The sequence below is a fragment of the Rattus rattus genome, chromosome 1 (assembly GCF_011064425.1).
Source record: "Rattus rattus isolate New Zealand chromosome 1, Rrattus_CSIRO_v1, whole genome shotgun sequence".
Taxonomy (NCBI): domain Eukaryota; kingdom Metazoa; phylum Chordata; class Mammalia; order Rodentia; family Muridae; genus Rattus; species Rattus rattus.
The window spans coordinates 94,830,906-94,848,900 of record NC_046154.1 but is presented as its reverse complement, the minus strand read 5'-3'; the positions used below and the strand labels follow the sequence as shown (position 1 = coordinate 94,848,900).

The 17,995-nt window shown below is 44.0% G+C and overlaps 1 protein-coding gene across 1 annotated transcript in view; it reads right to left on the bottom strand.

Moving 5' to 3' along the window:
• Elp1 (elongator complex protein 1) overlaps positions 1-17,995 on the bottom strand; it is a 49,478-nt gene that overhangs the window by 14,722 nt on the left and 16,761 nt on the right. Inside the window, exons 12-29 of the mRNA XM_032903819.1 lie at positions 17,562-17,726; positions 15,905-16,004; positions 13,125-13,310; positions 11,777-11,883; positions 11,025-11,128; positions 9,058-9,111; positions 8,862-8,967; positions 7,816-7,931; positions 7,418-7,491; positions 7,097-7,175; positions 6,932-7,011; positions 5,634-5,771; positions 5,452-5,537; positions 4,826-4,974; positions 3,917-4,040; positions 3,505-3,602; positions 1,589-1,790; positions 428-489 (exon numbers count right to left, since the gene is read on the bottom strand). Coding sequence (XP_032759710.1) covers positions 428-489; positions 1,589-1,790; positions 3,505-3,602; positions 3,917-4,040; positions 4,826-4,974; positions 5,452-5,537; positions 5,634-5,771; positions 6,932-7,011; positions 7,097-7,175; positions 7,418-7,491; positions 7,816-7,931; positions 8,862-8,967; positions 9,058-9,111; positions 11,025-11,128; positions 11,777-11,883; positions 13,125-13,310; positions 15,905-16,004; positions 17,562-17,726 — 2,030 coding nt within the window. The remainder of the gene's footprint in view (positions 1-427; positions 490-1,588; positions 1,791-3,504; positions 3,603-3,916; positions 4,041-4,825; positions 4,975-5,451; positions 5,538-5,633; positions 5,772-6,931; positions 7,012-7,096; positions 7,176-7,417; positions 7,492-7,815; positions 7,932-8,861; positions 8,968-9,057; positions 9,112-11,024; positions 11,129-11,776; positions 11,884-13,124; positions 13,311-15,904; positions 16,005-17,561; positions 17,727-17,995) is intronic.

Here is a 17,995-nt window from a genome sequence, read left to right as displayed (position 1 = left end):
CACTGGCACACACTTCAGCAGAGAATGGGTATGAGCTTAGGACTTCAAGGACTTGGGGGTTTTCTTTTCAGATTTTAGAATATTTGCATTATCTTGGGGAGGTTTAAGCAAGAAACACATCTATATTTCCTACGCACACCCCATATCCAAATGATCCTGCACTCTGAGTACAACCTGCCACACGTAGATGGGAACAGGATTTCACAGCTACGGCATCCCTATCAGCTCTCCAACACTGCAGATTTGGATGCAGGGTAAGCAGTCTGCACTCAGACACACCAGACTGAGATTTGCAAGGAAAGTCAGCAAATGGCTCCTTTAGAACCAACTCTGCCTCAAGAGCTAACCATCAGCAGAGTCCTTCAGTTTTCCCATCAGCAGGCACAGGAAAGTCTCTTGTTGGTGTGGTATCTAGGGAAGAGCTCACCTGGGCGTACTGTTCCAGGACTGTTGCTGCCTCACTGTGTTTCCTCTGCTCGACCAGCTTTCCTGCAAAGACAGCAACAAGGAAACTGGCACCCATTTCTGCCCCACAATGCACCAGACTAAAAGCTTCTGAGTCTCTGTGAGGACACAGGTGTATTACACAACATGACCCACACCCTCCTATCCACAGTCTAACTATGTACTCTAGGTGGCCAGTCTGAAGAATAAAATGTTCAGCTGTGCCCACCCTGGGATTAGAGGTGTGCTAGTCTGACTAGCAAAGGAATCTAGACAATCACTAGCACTTCTGAGCATAGAACAGTGTTACAGGCCCTAACCCCTTCTTGCCTTAGGATGAATTTTTACAAAACAAGTGCATGTTGGCTTCCCTGACCAGGTTAAAACTCAGTAAGTTTAGGCTCAAAGTGAGTGACTTGCTTCACACACTTCGACAGTTCCATACAGTGTTTATATGAACAGGGGGAATTCGCCCCAGTTCTGAGCACCTTTCTTCTCTAAGGTAACAAGACATCATACTCACTAAGCACCCACTACCTGCCACCTGTGTCAGAGACATTACCTCATTGGTCATTACCAGCCCTCCAACACTGTTCTACTCTCAGAGGTCAGAAGTGCTAGCCCACCCTTCACTTCAGGAAATCCCTCAGTCCTTAGGCTCTCAGCAGCCTCTGCTTTTTGTTTGTACTTCAGGTCTTGTCCACACCAATTCTGGCAACTGCGACTATGGTTTTCAACCATATATTGGCTACACCAGAATAGCTCTGTCCAAAACTTCATCTTTTCCTTCTTGAAGGGCCAACACAACTACACTGTTGGATGTAGTATCAATATCACAATATCACAGGGTCAGTGAGTAAGATGGACTAGACAAGATAGTATAACTTCAAGGACATTTGTAGCCACAATCTGTTTTAAGGGCCTGCAAAGCCACATACACCCAGCACACCCAGGTCAGAATAAATGCTTTCTTTAATATGTCAGTGCATTTGGAGGTGTCTGTAGCAGTGGGATTCTTGCTCTGTTTAAAAGAACTAGAAGGAGTCTGTCTCAGGAATGTTGCCCTAAACTTATTTACAGCATTACCAAATGAAGCAATAAACACAAACCTTTTGAAGAATACACAGAAAATGGCCCTGCTTACCTGCCAGAGTTCTAGCAAGGCCAGCCATCTTGTCTTTAGCCATCTGAAGCTGGGCAGCCACACAAAGGGCTTGCTGCCAGCTGCCACAAGCCAAAAACGCTTCAAGAGCCTTCTCATGGGCCCCACAGCGGGCAAACACAAGCCCTGCTGGCTCGTACAGGTGCTCCTGCACCAGGTGCTCGCCATAAGCAACACTGACCGCCTGTGGCAAATGCAGAAATTCCATAAAGAAATGTGTTAATAGTTTCTTTACATTTCTGGTGTAGGCTTCTTTAGTCACCACTCTTGGGCCTCTTTCTTTTTCTACTCAAAACCTTTCTGAAGACATAGTATTTAGTCACTCAACATATACTGAGTACCTCCATGTGCAGTATTCTACGTGGTAGGCTAACAGCTACCCTGCCCTCCCCACCACACACAAAATCCAAAAACCAGTGCATTAGACTTTTGCCTACATGACTAACACAGCATGGTCTATGATACATGGCAGAGGAAGAGAAATGAGAGAGAATGATAAATTTGCCGCCTCTGAAGGAATGAATATGTGAAGAGTCAGGAGGGAGCAAAAAGGCACAAGGTTTATGTGACAAGAATGTATGGAGTAGTTTTTAGGAGTAAAGAAGAGTTTAATGTTACTGGAGCTGAGGGAAGGAGAGAAAAGCAGAGCTCTGAGGCAGCTTGGGATGAAGCAGAGATACAAGAATTCAACACAATCCCTGCCCTTCTGGAAGCCACAGCCTGGCAGAGACAAGGCAGCAAGTTAGCAGTTTACCTGGCCCCTAATCTAAGAATGGCTTTCGTGGGAGATAGTACTGTCCATGGACAGGTGGACTCAAGAAAGGACACAATAGAGAACTGGCAGGTCATTCCTCAACACAGCTGGGAACAATCAAGGTAACTGGGAATATAGAGAATGCCAGAAAGTGATGTAAAGAAGCTGGCACGAAGGGTTGGAGGGATGTCTCAGAGGTTGACAGCACTTGATGCTCTTGCAAAGAACCTGCGTTCGTTCAGTTCCCAATACCGTATCAGGCAGGTGTCGGGTGAGCCAACACCCTTTTCTGGCCTCTGTGGGCACCTGCATGAACCCAGTGCAGAAACAGAAAAGCAGGCGCACACACAAATAAGAATAGTGATAATTACAGTAATAAGAAGCAACTGGCAGGGACTGGATCACAGAAAGACGTGTGACAGCCACTCACGGTTGTGATCACCTGGGAAGAGAAAACCTAGAGGAACTGCCTCCATCACAGTGCCCTGAGGCTGTTTTCTTGACTGCTAAGAGCTGCAGAAGGAACTACTGAATCAGCACTGGCTATGTCAGCATGGGGTATGAAAGGCAGGAGCTGAACATGAGCAAGCCAGTAAGCAGCATTCCTCCATGGTCTCTGCTTCACTTCCTGCTTCCAAGTTCCTCCCCTTCTTCCTCAGGTGCTTTTGGCCAAAGTGTTTTATCTAGTTTGCATTGGGAAGCAAATTAGAAGAATGTGTGTGTGATTTGCAGACAAAGGAAAACACTAACAAGGATGGCAAATGGATGGCCACGGTGGTCACAGAGCCTGGGTTCAGCACCCCGGGCACGCACTATGCAGCTCTGAACATTTATGCAAGTTGTGGCCTCGTCTGTAACCTGGCAACAGCATCCTGTCAAGTCCCAAGGAGGACCAAGTAATACCCTGACTCAGAAGCAAAGTACATGGTACATAAGAAAACCTAAAGAGATGTTTATAAACAAACCAACCTCTGGAACTTCTGAAACACTGCTGCCCTGGCTAATTTTCTCCCAGCAAGTTTAAGATGAGGCTGATGGGTCGTAAGACGACCCTAGAAGCCAAAGGACAGTGTTTGGACTCAAGATGTCATCACTTCCTAATACACAAAGCAAAATCGGGGGCCTCATTTAACCCCCCACATACCTGGTACTGTGGTGAGTCTGGCCGATATAACTTCAGAGCTTCTTTATACAAGTTTTTATCTTTTATCAAATTTAAGCATTCTGTGAAATACTCAGGTCCTGAAAAAAAAATCATATTTTGGAATTATAATGGCTTTCACTGACACCTATGTTTCCTAAGCAACATTAATGTGGAACTTTTTGTATTTTATCTCATAGTCTAGTCTCAAAGACGACTTGAAGCAGTAATAAACACTAAAAGCAGTAATAAAATTTAACCACAAACCAGGTGGTGGCACAAGCCTTTAATCCCAGCATTCAGGAGGCAGAGGCAGGCGGATCTCTGAGGACAGCCACACACACACATACACAAAAACCCTGTCTTGGAAAACAAAACAAAAACAAACAAACAAACAAACAAACAAAACCCTTACCACACTTGCTGAGGTGTCCAAGGGCCTTTTCATATCGTTTCAAGTACTTGTCTATGGTGAACCGCTGGTAATTAGTTTCCATTTTCTTAAGTGTATTAAGAAATGGAAGATATTCCTTAGGATCCTAAGAAAAAAGTTATTACTTGTAATATTTGCACAATATAAATTATAATTAAGGTGATAAGCATAGAGCAGCATAATTTTAAATGTGTATTATACTTATATGTCAATTATATCATGTAACACATCAAATCAATGTTCTAAGAAAAAAGAGCTCATATTTGGGTGTCATTGAACTTGGAATAATGACTAACCTCTACATTTCAGAGCAGCCTCAGCTTCCTGCCCAGGCTGACAAGGAAAAGAACAACCTGTAGTCTAAGTGACAGTGACAGGGAACCTAAGCCTCCCCTGAGGGAGCCACGCCAAACTCTCAGTGCCCTGGATTACACGGTTACATGGCAGTAATGAAGAGCACATGTCAAGACAGAGGGGAAATGGATTGAGTCTCCAAGGCCCTACCACCTCCTGCTCTATCCCATGCTGGGCAAGCTGGTTCTTCTCCTAAAGAGCAACTTCTGGGCCAGCAATACAGCTTAGCCTTCAAAATCCCCAGGACCCACATAAAAAGCCGGGCATGGTGGCGCAGGCCTGTTATGCTGGCACTAGGGATATGGATAGTCAGATCCCTGAGGTCAGCTGGCCGGATGACCAACCTAGTGAGATCCAGGTCTGTGAGAGATACTGTCTCAAAAACAAGTGGATACACATAGGACTGTACAATGGGGATTAGCAATACCAGCCCTGGACACTCAGATCTGCATTAGCATGTAGCACTAGATAAAGTACCACTAGAAATAGCAGGGTCCCATGCTAGTATGATTAAATAAAAGTCTCAACTCCACATACCTTTTGTGACTTCTCAGCTACCATGAGGACCAAATCAAAGTCATAGGTCCCAAGAGAATGATTAAATAATTCATTAACATCTACCAGGAGCAGCAGGTATTTCAAAGCCTCCTCTGCACTCACACTCTCAGGTTCAAAGGAAATTCTTCCTGTTGGTGGTTAAGAAAGAACAGGGGGCAGAGCTCAGTCAGTCACGTGTTTGCCTAGCACACATGAAGCTGTCTGATTCCCACAGCCATATAAACCAGCTGTGGTGGTGTGCGGAGGAAGATCAGAAGCTCAAGGTCATCTGTAGCTCCACAGTGAGTCTGAGGACATAACAGGCTACAGGAGACGTTGTCAAAAGCAAAACCAAGGGGGGGCGGGGGGGGGAAGGCATCAGAACAGAGTCGCTTGGGAGAAACTCCACAGACCCAGAAACTAAGTAATAAAATCTTCTGACAGACTGGGGTACAAGATGAACATAGGCTTTTGATTCATTCATAAATGCTTAGCACTCAAAATCTTCACATTTGAAAATGGTGAGCAAAGAGAAATGTTCATTCCATGAAGTGGCAATGACATAGTAATGGTCATCTGCCAACAATGAAGACTAAGTCAAGCAAGTGTCTTGTGCAGGTCTCTACCTTGGAGTTCGTGTACCTTCTGCAGCACAATGTCCAGTTCGGGAGTCGTCTTCTTCACATGAGATGTGAGTATGGGCAGGCAGAACCTGAGGTGTAAGTAAAACCCAGAATGACAAGACTAATAAACAGGACAGACATCTCCACACCCTGGCATGTGTATGCCAACAACACACAGCACACACCTGCGAGGATTGATGGTCTCCATGGCCACTCTCATAGTGTCACAGATGAGGTCAACTTTCTTCCCATCAGCATTTGTGGACACCTGGACACTCTTGGTAACCGGGGGAGGGTACATGGTCTTTGTGACATCTTCTTCCCTAAGAACCAAAGTATATGAACAGGTCACTTTACCAAGCAGTGTGGTGATCCAATTACTAATGTGTATCAGGCAGGTTTGTGAGACAATAAATAAAAAGGGACCTGGAAATTTAAGTTATTCAAGTAGTGAGGAATCAAACATATCCACCAAAGGCTTACTGAATAATATTCAAGTTTTCCTCACATTAGCCTAAACCAGGGTACAGCCGAGGTGTTCAAGTAATCAGAGAATGAAAAGGATGGTGTATTTACACAGCACGTAAAAGCAGCCATAATCACACCACAATAAATGCGTCCTGGATGAGTAGTGGTGATGCAGAACAAGAGGCTGCCCTGTGCTGGAACACTCAACAGTAGCTGCCCGAGAGCTGAGGCAGCAGCACCAGCAGAGAATGGATGTGAGGGAACTCTCACTGTGTAACATGAGAGCAAACAGGCACTGAGACTCCCTGGATGGAGCGCTAGCCGCTCTGCAGCAATTAACTACCCCACAGTAAGAGAGAGCTCTGGCCAATGCTCACAAGGGAACCTTCTAGAGCTAAAGGACTGCTATCTCCACCTTTCCTTAACATCTGTCTAAAATAAGAGGACGATCATGGTTAGCAATAAAAGCACATACAGGACAACAGGAACTACAGAACCTGGGTGTCACTAGAAGTTTCCAATAGTCAATGTTTTCCTATCTTTAAAAAGCTTCATTCAAAAGTGAAAAAAAGTCACCAGAGAAAGCACCATATTTGATGCTGATCTCATGAGAAGAACAACTTTACAGGCAAACCTAAAAAGCAAGTCAAATACCAATTCAGGATTAGAGCTTTAAAACTCAGTTTTAAGACTGATGCTATTGCTGGGCGTAGTGGTGCAAACTTTTAATCCCAGCACTTGGGAGGCAGAGACAGGGCAATGTCTAAGCTTGAGGCCAGTCTACAGAGTGAGTTCCAGCTAAGGCTACTTAGAGAAACCTTGTCTTGAAAAAGAAAAAACAAAAACAAAAACAAAAATCTGATGTTGTTAAAGAACTCGAGCAAAAACCCCCTGGGCCCTCAGTGCTACAATGATTTTATTTAAAGAGATTTTTGTTCTTTAGCTACATATGCTTGATTTCTTTATCGAGAGACAATACTTAAAATATGATAATCATGAGTTATCAAATACTTACTTTAGTTCTGTGAAAAACAAGTTTAGATGATTTACAGAATCAATCTGTTTTATGAAGGTTTCCACATTTTCAAGAAACACCTATCAAAGAAAGCATATAAGCATTTTAGTTAGGTGACATTCACGCTAGAAAGAAGTTAGAGGGCTGGCCAAACGCAAAGTGTACCTTGGGGTTATGATCATAAATCAGATTGAGGTTAATTCTCAGTTTCCTCATGCATTCAAACGCTTCTTTAAACATAAGTCTGTGAGGACAGGAAAAATGGATAAAAACACATTTCATTAAACTCAGTTCCCTGTAATGAAATATTGTCATTACAACAGAGACTGGCTGTAATCTGATTATAGCCCAAAAAACAAACAAGTTCTAACTTTCACTCTGAAATTACAGAAGAATAAAAGTAACAGGTGGCATATTATCTCCCTTTTAAAGTGTATAGTTATACATCCTTCCATGCACACAGTTATAGTCACACAGAATACGTACTTGTCCAGCCACTTCCGAATCTGAGCCAAGACCAAGGCCCGATGATGAACAACCTCCAAGTTCCCCCTCGGCATCTCAAAACAAAACAAAGCCTCTTTAATCAACAGGAAGTCATTTAAGCAGCAGAATGCACAGTTCTACTTAACTCTTCTCGAACTACCACAGTGGTATAAAATGAACAATTAGCAGAATCCACTTGTGCTCAATTATTTATCTTGACTTTCAAGCAGGTTTCCCTTTAAACCTTATAAGTCAGAGTCTTGCCAATCAACACTTCTTTGCATTAAGCCAACAGATAGCCTAGCAGGGAGGACTATAGTAAATGGTGGAAAAGTACAAAAGAGCCTAAAATGCAGCCTATAAGTACTCTGGTGGTGAACTCGGGAGAGTCAGCTTACCTGGAGTATAAGCTTTGTGTCCTTGGGGACGACTGTGACGATCCGGGAACCCCTCTCCACCTTCCTCAGAATTTCTCCACTGGGCACCTGACTGCCACACAGACCTGCCTGCAGCACTAAAAATACCAGTGGCTAAGACTGGAGCATGACCAAGCAAGCCATACTCCATTACCTGCTGCTGAAGCTGCCCAGCATCTGAAACTCAGTTAACGTAAAGTTCCTTTACTCCCCACTCAGCCTCAAGACCCCTGGCCCTTCCAGGAATCTCACTCCTGGAAAGGACCCTCTCTTTACAGAGCACTCACACATTCACATACAATGTTCTTCTTAGGCAAATGGGGAATACAGGGATTGGAGAAGTTTTTCTATTCCTTAGCATTGCCTTCGCACTGTAGTCACACTAATGGCAGAAAGAGTTCCTGTTTCCAAGTCAGCAGCAAAGAAAATAAACTGGCCTTTTAAGATCAAGTTCTTGGGGGTGGGGTAATATAAAGTCAGTGCTAATATACTACAAGCAACAATGTGGCAGCCAGAAGTACAATGGCAGTTGAGCAGTAAGAAAAATCATTTCAAAGAAGTTAGAGCACATGAGCTGTATAATAAAATTTCACGAAGAACTTTTTAGAATGTGTTATTTATGTCAGAATTTGCTTTGTGGGGTCTCTGGTAACCAAAATAATTAGAAAACTTCTCTATAGAGGGGTAAAGAGGGGATGGCTCAAGGGTTAACAGTGTGGACTGCTCTTGCAGAGGACCCAAGTTCAGCTCCCAATACCCACACAGGGCAGCTCTCAGGTCCTGTGACTCCATCCTCTAAGGATGCCTGCGCCCACACGCACATACCCACCAAAGGTGCAGGTACACCTGTGCACAGACACCCACACAATGTAAAAAAATAAATAAATAAATACGGCATCCAAGAAAGATGGCAATAAAGGAGACTAGGACTCTGTGGTAAACAGCCAAAGTGGGTGAAGAATTTGAAGTCATCAAGACTTGAGGACAGTGGAGAAGGGGATCCCTCCGTTTAGTAAAGAAGAGCTTACTTTTAAGTGAGGCACCACTTAGAGAGAAACACTGGCAGGTGTGGGAATGGGTTGTCACCAGTAGAAAGTCATCACACACTGCAAATGACGTGATATTTGATGCAACCTGCAACGGGCAAAAGAGGCCCATGAAAGTTAGCTATCATACTCAGAAGCATTACTGTGAGAAAGATAAACCCCAACCAAGCCTGCATACCTCAGTGTCGTTGATGAAAAAACGACACCTGTCGGTCAGACCAAGGACACATTCCTGCAAAGAAATGAACTTGAAATTATAAGCAAATCAATTCACAAGGTCTTAAACCTATAGTCTTTACTGTACAGTTGTAGTGCTGATTCCCTAAGCCTGTAATAAGGAGTGGATGCAGGCAGCTAAGACAAGGCTGGTGCCTCACACAGTGAATGTACCACCATTCAATCAAGCCAGCCACTCTATCTTATCATGTCCATTTTATTCCCTTCTCTGGCTTCACCCTAAAAGTCTCTGTTGATCTTCTATGCCCGTTCAGCTCCGGCCTACTCTAGGCAGCAAGAATCGCATATTGAACATGATGAACACATCTCTCTGATGATTAGGCAGGAAGGGGTTCTCTTTTCATTATCAGATTAGTAGTGACGGCATGCTCTACTGTTTGCTCTACTTTATTGGGTTCTATTTATCTGCCATCGTTCCAACACTTACTCCACCCTAATCCCTTCCAACCCCAACACTAGGTTGGAGAGAAAGGTTAGAGGGAAATGGACATAGACCTGCTGGTTAGGGGCAAGTCCAATCTTTGTAAGCCAGCGATAACAATCCAGCAAATACAACATTAGCAACAACGGAGAGAGCAACAACATCCATAGTCCCTCTGGGGGCTCTCCCATTTATACCCTTTCCAGAGTTCCCAGAATTAAACAATCTGCAGCTGGAAAAAGCACACTCCCCCCAGAGCAAGAGACAATCACAGTAGGCTGCTGTGGGCAAACTGAAGCAGCCCCATATCCCACACCTAGGATTAAATCAAAATCAGACTCACATGATATAACTGTGTTTTTAAAGACACTGAAACTCTCACTACAAAGCACTGCTTATTTCTTGTCACTTCCAACATTTGTGTTCACCTATACACAGTGAAGAGTCTCGCTAGACAGTATAAATATACTCAGCCCCTCTGTTCTGTGCCACCTCGAGAGGGAGGGAGAGCATAGAGACTAGCACAAGGCAGGGAACCCGAGCCGGGATGCACAACAGAAGGCTGTGGCCTGCAGCCTCTTCTGTATGCTGCCTCAAGCCTACTCTGCCCATCTTTCTAAACTCGGGGTGTTCCTAGTACCTTCTCCCGGGGCCACTCGTCCTTTCTCAGAACAGCTCTCCTCTCTCTCCATGTGCCAGCACACACCCACTGCCTCAGAGAGGCTTTCTGGAACAATCACTATCATAACTATCACACACTAGCCATCCTCAGACACTTCACTGTTTGCTACCGTCATACACTGCTCTGAGCCTTCCCTCTCCTCTCAGAAGGAAGGAGTCTGTCCATAGTAAGCTGTGGTGGTTTGAATGACCAAGGTTCACAGCTGACAAGCTGTGTGTGTCAGGCAGGTTTTGCAGGTTCCAAAGCCCAGGCCATTCCCAGGCAGCGCTCTCTGCCTTTTGGTGGCTGTCTCAGCGTAAGCTCTCGGCTACTGTCCCAGCAGCACGCCTGTCAGCCTTCTGCACACCCCACCATGATATCACGGGTTCTACTACCCTCTGGCATTGTGAACTTCTGGATTAACTATTTTCTTTTGTAAATGTCTTTGGTCATGGTGTCTTACCACAGCAACTGAAAAGTAACTAATACAGGGTTGCTTTGTTTCTGACTTCTGTATCCTACAATTCATCTCAAATATAAACAATGACAACCTGTCAAATACTACTTTTCAGATTGCATGCTTTCATCATGAGGTATTACACAAGGTTTGAACGTTCTATAAATGAGAGGTGAAATTTGCCAACTACATGTATTAATTCACTCCTGAACTCTGGAAGACTGAGTTTCCCTTTTCTAGATGAAGACGCTGGGGGTGAAGAGAAGATAACTTCCTGTCACTGTCCTGGGATTTAGGGGAGATGCAGGTCCAGTTACCCACACACTGACTACTCTCTCAGCTGTGTTTCCCTGCCCCGTGTTTACTCACCTCCCCTCCAATGGCGGCTGCTTCCATCTGTGTGCATGGATGAGCAAATCGGACAGGACGTCCTTCAGAGTTCTTCCAGGGCTCCACAGCCGAAGAAGGCGACTCTGTTGTAAGATTGGCAAATTTAGTTTACAAATAGCTCCTAAGCTCTATCCTGTGAGGCACTGAAAAAAACAAAATGAACATCAACATCCCCGCCACACCCACAAAAAGAAAAACCAACACCAGAACACACCAAAACTCCTCGAGTGAGATTTAGATTACACTCATTAGGATGCTTCAAACAGGGGCAGACCACACCTGCCAATCTACTCTACGCATAGCATGCTAGGGTAGTTAGAAGGTTTAACCACTGCTTGCCAAGTGTGCACGAAGTCCTGGGCTGCAACCCTGGCATGACAAGCAAAACCAACTAACAATCAAGTGAAGTGATTCAGACTTGTGAAGACAAGCACCGCCCATTTTCTCTTATACACAGTCTGCAGGACTGCAGGAGGAGGAGGAGGAGGAGGAAAGAAGGAAGAAGAAAAAAGAAGAAGGAAGAAGGAAGGAGGAGGAAGAATGATGAAGGAAGAAGGAAGGAGGAAGAAGGAGGAGGGAGGAGGGAGGAGGAAGAAGATCAATAGTAACTTAAGAAAGTTGAAAATAAAAAAATCCCCAATAATCAAGTTGTGCTGACAAGATATTCACAAGTACATAGTCTCAAGAATTATTTATTTGAAAGTCTCCTTTCCTAAAATTCTGATACTCACCCCAAAGGTACTTGAGCACCTGGCCATCAGCCAGCTGTACTGCTGATGACTTGGTCTTAGAACAGCAACATAAACCAATGACAACTCCATCCACTGTCACAGATGAACTAAAGCAAAGAAACAAAATACAAACTGTAGGGGAGGTAAGTATAAGAGATAATCTTTCTTAAAAATGGAGGACTTTCTCTGTTTTTGCTATAGTGAAAGCTAACACTACCGTTTGGAGACACACTGCCTATGTCAATGTGATACATATATACTTTGCTCACACAGTAGAGGAATCACAGACAGCAACAGAGAGATGGAGAAGGTTGCCTGTGACCAATGTAGTCTTCCAGAGTCAGTGAGCTAGCCTAGCTGTGAGAACAGCACTCCTACGTGGAGGGCACCTCATTATAATGTACTACAGTTTATTGCTTTCCTTATGTATTCTTACATATATTATGTATAATATAAACTCTATCAGCTGTGCCCAGTGAGTCTATAATTACTTAGCTTCTCAGGGAGCTGAGGCAAGAGGATTGCATGTTCCAGAGGAGCCTGGGCTACTGAGTGAAACCTTGTTTCAAATTTAAATAAGTAAGAAGACTGAGGGGTGCTGGAGAGATTTGGAGCACTGGATGCTATTCCAGAGGACCTAGGTTTGGTTCCCAATACCCACATGGTTGATCAAAACCATCTCTAACTCGAGTTCCAGGAAACCTAAAGCCCTCTTCTGGCCTTCATGAGCACCACATGTACATGACGTGTACACACATGAACAAACGGAAACATTACAAATGAATGTGAAGGTTAACATGAGCATAAGAGTAAGCAGTCAGTTCCATTGGAAGCCTCAAACACTCTAAACACTTGCAAGAAACGTTCTCAGCGCAGGGCTTGGAAGTCAGAGACGACTCTTCAGTAGTCTGAGTTTGTCATGTGACCCAGATAAAGTCATGATTCAAACAAGCTCAGGCCCAGGGAAGGGGGAAGCAGAAAAGGAAGAGGCTTTCAAGTGGCAAATGAAGCCACACACACAGACAAGGGCCAACGTTGATGTCACTACTTAAAAATAAATGTATTATGTAGATAAACTTTAATATGTTGGCCATGAGACTTGACCACTGTAATTACCTATTAAAATCAATTATAATACCTATCTTAAACTGTTTGGCTTACCTGACAGTATTTACACTCCTTTCCACTACCTCTTGAACAGTTTGATCTATTGTTTAAACAGGTCTCTTGCTGTGTCTAACAAGGAAGTCACTCCTCCTCCTTACTCCTGCCCAGTGTTCAGACATACAATGTGTATGTAACTGCATTTCCAATTTAACATACTGAATACATGGATGAGCCACGATACCTGACATTCAGCTGTCCTTGTTCCTCATCCCCCTCAGAACCGGCCATAGTCAGATGGTGAATGATGGACTGTCGGCTGGCGTGACTGTGGCTTATGGCCAGGAAAGCGTCACCTTCAATCCAGGTGAGAAATCGAAGTTGCAGTGGGCTTACTTCCTCCTCCTCTTCCTTGTTCCCAAACTGAATCCTGTTTCAAATATTAAAGAAATACGATAAGAATAAAGCTTTAAATCATGAAACTTTTAAGACCTTTCCTTATAAAGAAGAATATAGACAAGTCCTTATTATTTGCAGAAACCAAACCTGAGCTCCAGCCCTGAACTCTGTATCAACCAATTCCCTAATACTCAAGGTCAATGGACAAGGAGGAAAAGAACAGAGCTGGCGGCTGGGAAGAGTGCTGTGAATGTGGCCTCTGGACGTGACATAGCTGATGCAATCCTAAGCTCATAGCAGCAGCAGCAGCAGGGACCTAGTCTTACTGTGGAGCCCCTGGCAGCTGATAGTGGCTGCAGCAGGGGCTGCTCCCTTTTGAGGATGTTCCAATAGGAGGAATCCTACAATCCAGCGAATGGTTCCATACTCATACACATGTGGACAGCACTAACTGGATTTAGTAAGTTATTTACACAAACAGAGATAGGAGGACTAAGTTTGGGGAGGGAAAGGCAAGGCAAGAGTTGGAGGAGGGAAATGGGGGGCAGATATATGTCATTGCATACATGCATAAAAGTCTCAAGAATAAAGAAAAAAAAAAAACCACTAATACCAAATACCAGAACCCTCCAAAACAATGTTTGTCTGACTGAAGAATGTTTATTTTAAATGAAACTTCTCATATCCTAAGATCTTTAGTTTGAAGAGCATCTTTCTGGAAATAACTATGCAAGAAAACTCCACACTCTTGTGCCTAAGCTAATGGACCACAGAGCCCTCCCAAGACACCAATAACCAACTCAAACAAGATGCCAGCAGAGGTCAGCCTCCGTAGACCGGGCCTTTACTAGGGCCCCCTCATGAAAACAACAAATAAGGCGGGGACAGCCTCCTTTCTTCTGACGATTGCCTGATCTGGGCATCTTTTTGTCAACTGACAAAGGAGAATCCTATCCTCCGGGTCCAGTGGCAATCAGCAGTAGCCACTTAAGAAGCTGGTGCAGAACATGATCTGCTCAGCCAACTCTCCCTCAGCACTGTCTCCACTGCACACCATGTGGCCAGAGTCCTCACCACACAGGCAGCCTGGGTCTGGTTCTTACCAGCTTTTCCCCAGTATTCCCTAACCCCAATCAGTTCTTTCCTAAGAATCAAAAAGATTCTGAGGAAAATTGTGTACTTAGGTTATCTTTTCTGAATTACTAGAATTTTCCTCCTCTTGACTTTGTAAAAATATTCTACCCAACAACTGTCTAAACTGTGGGTTAGGATCATATGGGGTCACATTACTGCATGTGAGAAGCATAAAGTGAATGAATAAGTAAATGAACGAATGAAGGAAGGACAGAAGTGATAAGACAGAAAAAAGGAAAAGGAAAGTAGTGGTAAGATTCTATGGATACCACAGAACTGGGGCTGCTATTTTTATGTTTCTATCTGTCCTGTGTGTTCATGAGGCTAGGAGCCTAGTTCTTTAACCACAAGTGGGGCTCTTAATCACACACTACACTGCTGAAGCCCTGTGCCAAAGCACTGGTGCCAACAGGTTATTAAAACCCCAATAACTGGAGCCAAAGTAGACTTTTCCTTCTCAAGTTCACAGAGCTCAGGAAATGTTCAATTATTGCAGTAATTTGAAAACTGTCTAATTTAGCATAAAATGAAGGAATATAAACACTTTAAAAACTTAGGCCATGTACTGTGGCATACACCTTCAATCCTAGCACTCAGGAGACAGAGGCAGGCAGATTTCTGTGAGTTTCAGGCCAGCCTGGTCTACAAAGTGAGTATCAAGGCAGCCAGAACTACATAAAGGAAAAACCCAGTCTTGAAAAACCAAAAATCAAAACAAAACCAACAAAAACAAACCAACAAACAACCTTAATTAGTATTCTATATGCAGATACCAAAGCATATACTTGTAGGTATTTCTTAAATATTTGATACATATCTAAGAAACCATTTCTGCATTCTATTACTTGTACTTGTTTCCTATTAATTCTGTAACAGGTGTCCCTAGTAATTAAGAACAGGACAAGCCAAACTTAACAGAATCAAGCTCTGGGCTCTGCAGTATTCATCAGGCCCAGGGCCCTGGGCTGTTACACATCCTCAAATTCTGTCCTCTTATCCCAATACGCTGGCTTCCACATCCTTTTGCAAATGCCTCCAATGGCATTAAATATACCCAGCCATTTGCACTGCTGTTTCTAAGACAGAGTACACTCTGATTTCAACCCTGAGTCTAAAATTACAACACTCAGGAATTCTGTAATCTGAAATGAGACCAAAATAAACACTGACTTGTGTCATCCACATACTATCACCATGGATACCCCCATGCATGTAAGGGAATGCACTTGCACCTTACCGTCTTTACCTCCATCTTCCCATAGGAGTCTCTAGAGATAACAAGACTGCTGTGGGAACAAGAGTCTAGGACAGGGCATGACCCTATCTTCCTTGTCACTGGAATACGCAGTACACAGTAAAGAAAGCGACTGGCTCCTTACCTAAGCTCAGCTACTATACCTACTTCACATTTCCAGAATAAAGGCTGGATGAATCCAGGACAAAATGATACCTGGTTCCATTCTCAGGGACTCAAAATATTTAGGAACCTACCTGTATCTTTTTTCCAGATGAGGTGTTCTAAGAGGAACTTTAAATCCAGTTCCACCCACAGCTCCTAGTTTCACTGTGGAATCCATGTCTGGTTTATCATCTAAAAAGCAAACAAAAATTCAAATATAATCATTTCAAGCTATTTCTCCTAATGTCAAGGATGTAGGGTCTTGCAACAAGTGGATGCTAGAAGATAAGTAAAGTAATCTAAAATATATCGACATTTCGGCCTCATTCTTGAATCTCCACATACCTTTCAGGCTCAATCAAAACTTGCTTCCCATCAATACCATGTCAACTACAGTTTTCCCTAGTAAAAAGAACTCTTCAGCAGGGCCAGAGGGAGGGGCTGTCTTCCCCACATATGGATATTCTCCATAGTCTCCAGCCTCACACCCTCCACAGTTCTTAGTATTCCTAAGACAGTTTTGCTGGGCAGAGTGGTACACAGCTTTAATACCAGCACTTGGGAGGCAGAGGCAGACAAATCTCTGGGTTTGAGGCCAGCCTGGTCTATACGGTGAATTCTAGAACAGCCTAGGCTACATGAGAAACTGTGTCTGGGGGGGTTCAGGGGAGACGACACTCTTTTTCACTGTTAATCTAGTTCCCTGACCCAACAGGCAATATAATCCTCTAAAATAGCCAGAACACTGTACCCTGTTCTAACTCTTTAATGACAACTAGCTCATTCAGAACAAAGGCCTTCAAGGCCCTGAAAGAGCTACTCTCTGTCATCCCTATGCCCCACCAAACCCTCTCTCTCATTTGTCTTCCTACGGTCATCGATCACCTGGCTGTTTTCTAAGCACCGTAAGAAACAACATCACTATGGCTGCTTTTGGCTGCTTGAAATGCTCTTACCCACATGTACTGTTTCTCTCTTGAATTCTCAGCAGGACTCTGCTCAAACACAGAGAAGCCTTCCTTGTCCCCAACAGTCCACTGTCCTCCTCACAGCCTTCCTATGTTACTCTCTACCTAACCTTACTGCACAGCACAGCCAGATGACAGACCACGAGGCTCAACGGTGAACATGTGAGCATTACTGATTAAAGACCGGTTGTACACACCGAGGACTACAACAGCACTGTATAATGTGGAAGTGAAATCGGAGGAGCCGGTGGTCTGTCCAGAGAATTCCTATGAAAACCAGGCTGTCTGTCTGTTTAGAAGGGCAGATGAGAAAGTTGGAGCGCTACTGTGAATGAATTAGCTGTTACTCTCTTAGCAGCTATGGAGGCTTCTCACTGAAACAGGAACAGGTATTTGAAACAAAGTTACAACTGTCAGGATACAGCCACAGACTTTCATAAATAACACTAAATATCAAATTTTTCAGGACTCCGGAATAAAAGCACTTCACATTTGTGGCCACATGTACACGCAGAAAAAGGCCCAGAACACTAAGACTGTGTGAACCTGTGTGCAAAGTAAGGAGGAAGCAGGAAGTCTGAGGACAGGAGGATGCTGTGCTATCTCCAGTAACAGACTCTTCAGAATCACCAAGGCACAGGCCAGTTAAATACCATGACAACAAAACCAATTAGACTTTAGAACTTGAGAAACACTGGCTCTGAGGTGACACCACATTGTAACTTGCTTCTGTTCGGGAACAGGGACTGACTGAGCTCCTTGTTCCCATGTTTCCACTTACCACACTTGTAGACAGAAATCTGGTTACTGGCGTCAAGGACAGCAAGGTCATTTCCAAGGTGAGCAGAGAACATGACTTGATTCACTGGATGTGGGATCAGCAGCCGGTAGGTACACATGGGAGGTGGGATCACAGTCCGCTGGAAGACTGTTACCAACACCTTGTCTGCACAACGAGAAGGAGGATTAGCCAATGCAGGTGTTCAGTGTGTACAGCAGGCAGTAAGCATCTGTAAGCACCTAGATGATAACTGTGTTAGACACCTGCAGTAGCTCTACAAAACAACTTCTGGCACTTCCTCATTAATAAACTTAAAAACAGTGCAGACATGAGGGGCTCCGTGTGCACGTGGCTAACATGGCCCCTACACGTCCAGTGCACTTGAAGATTCAGGTGCCGGGGATCAGGGCAAAAAGACCAAGAGGTCAGAGTTC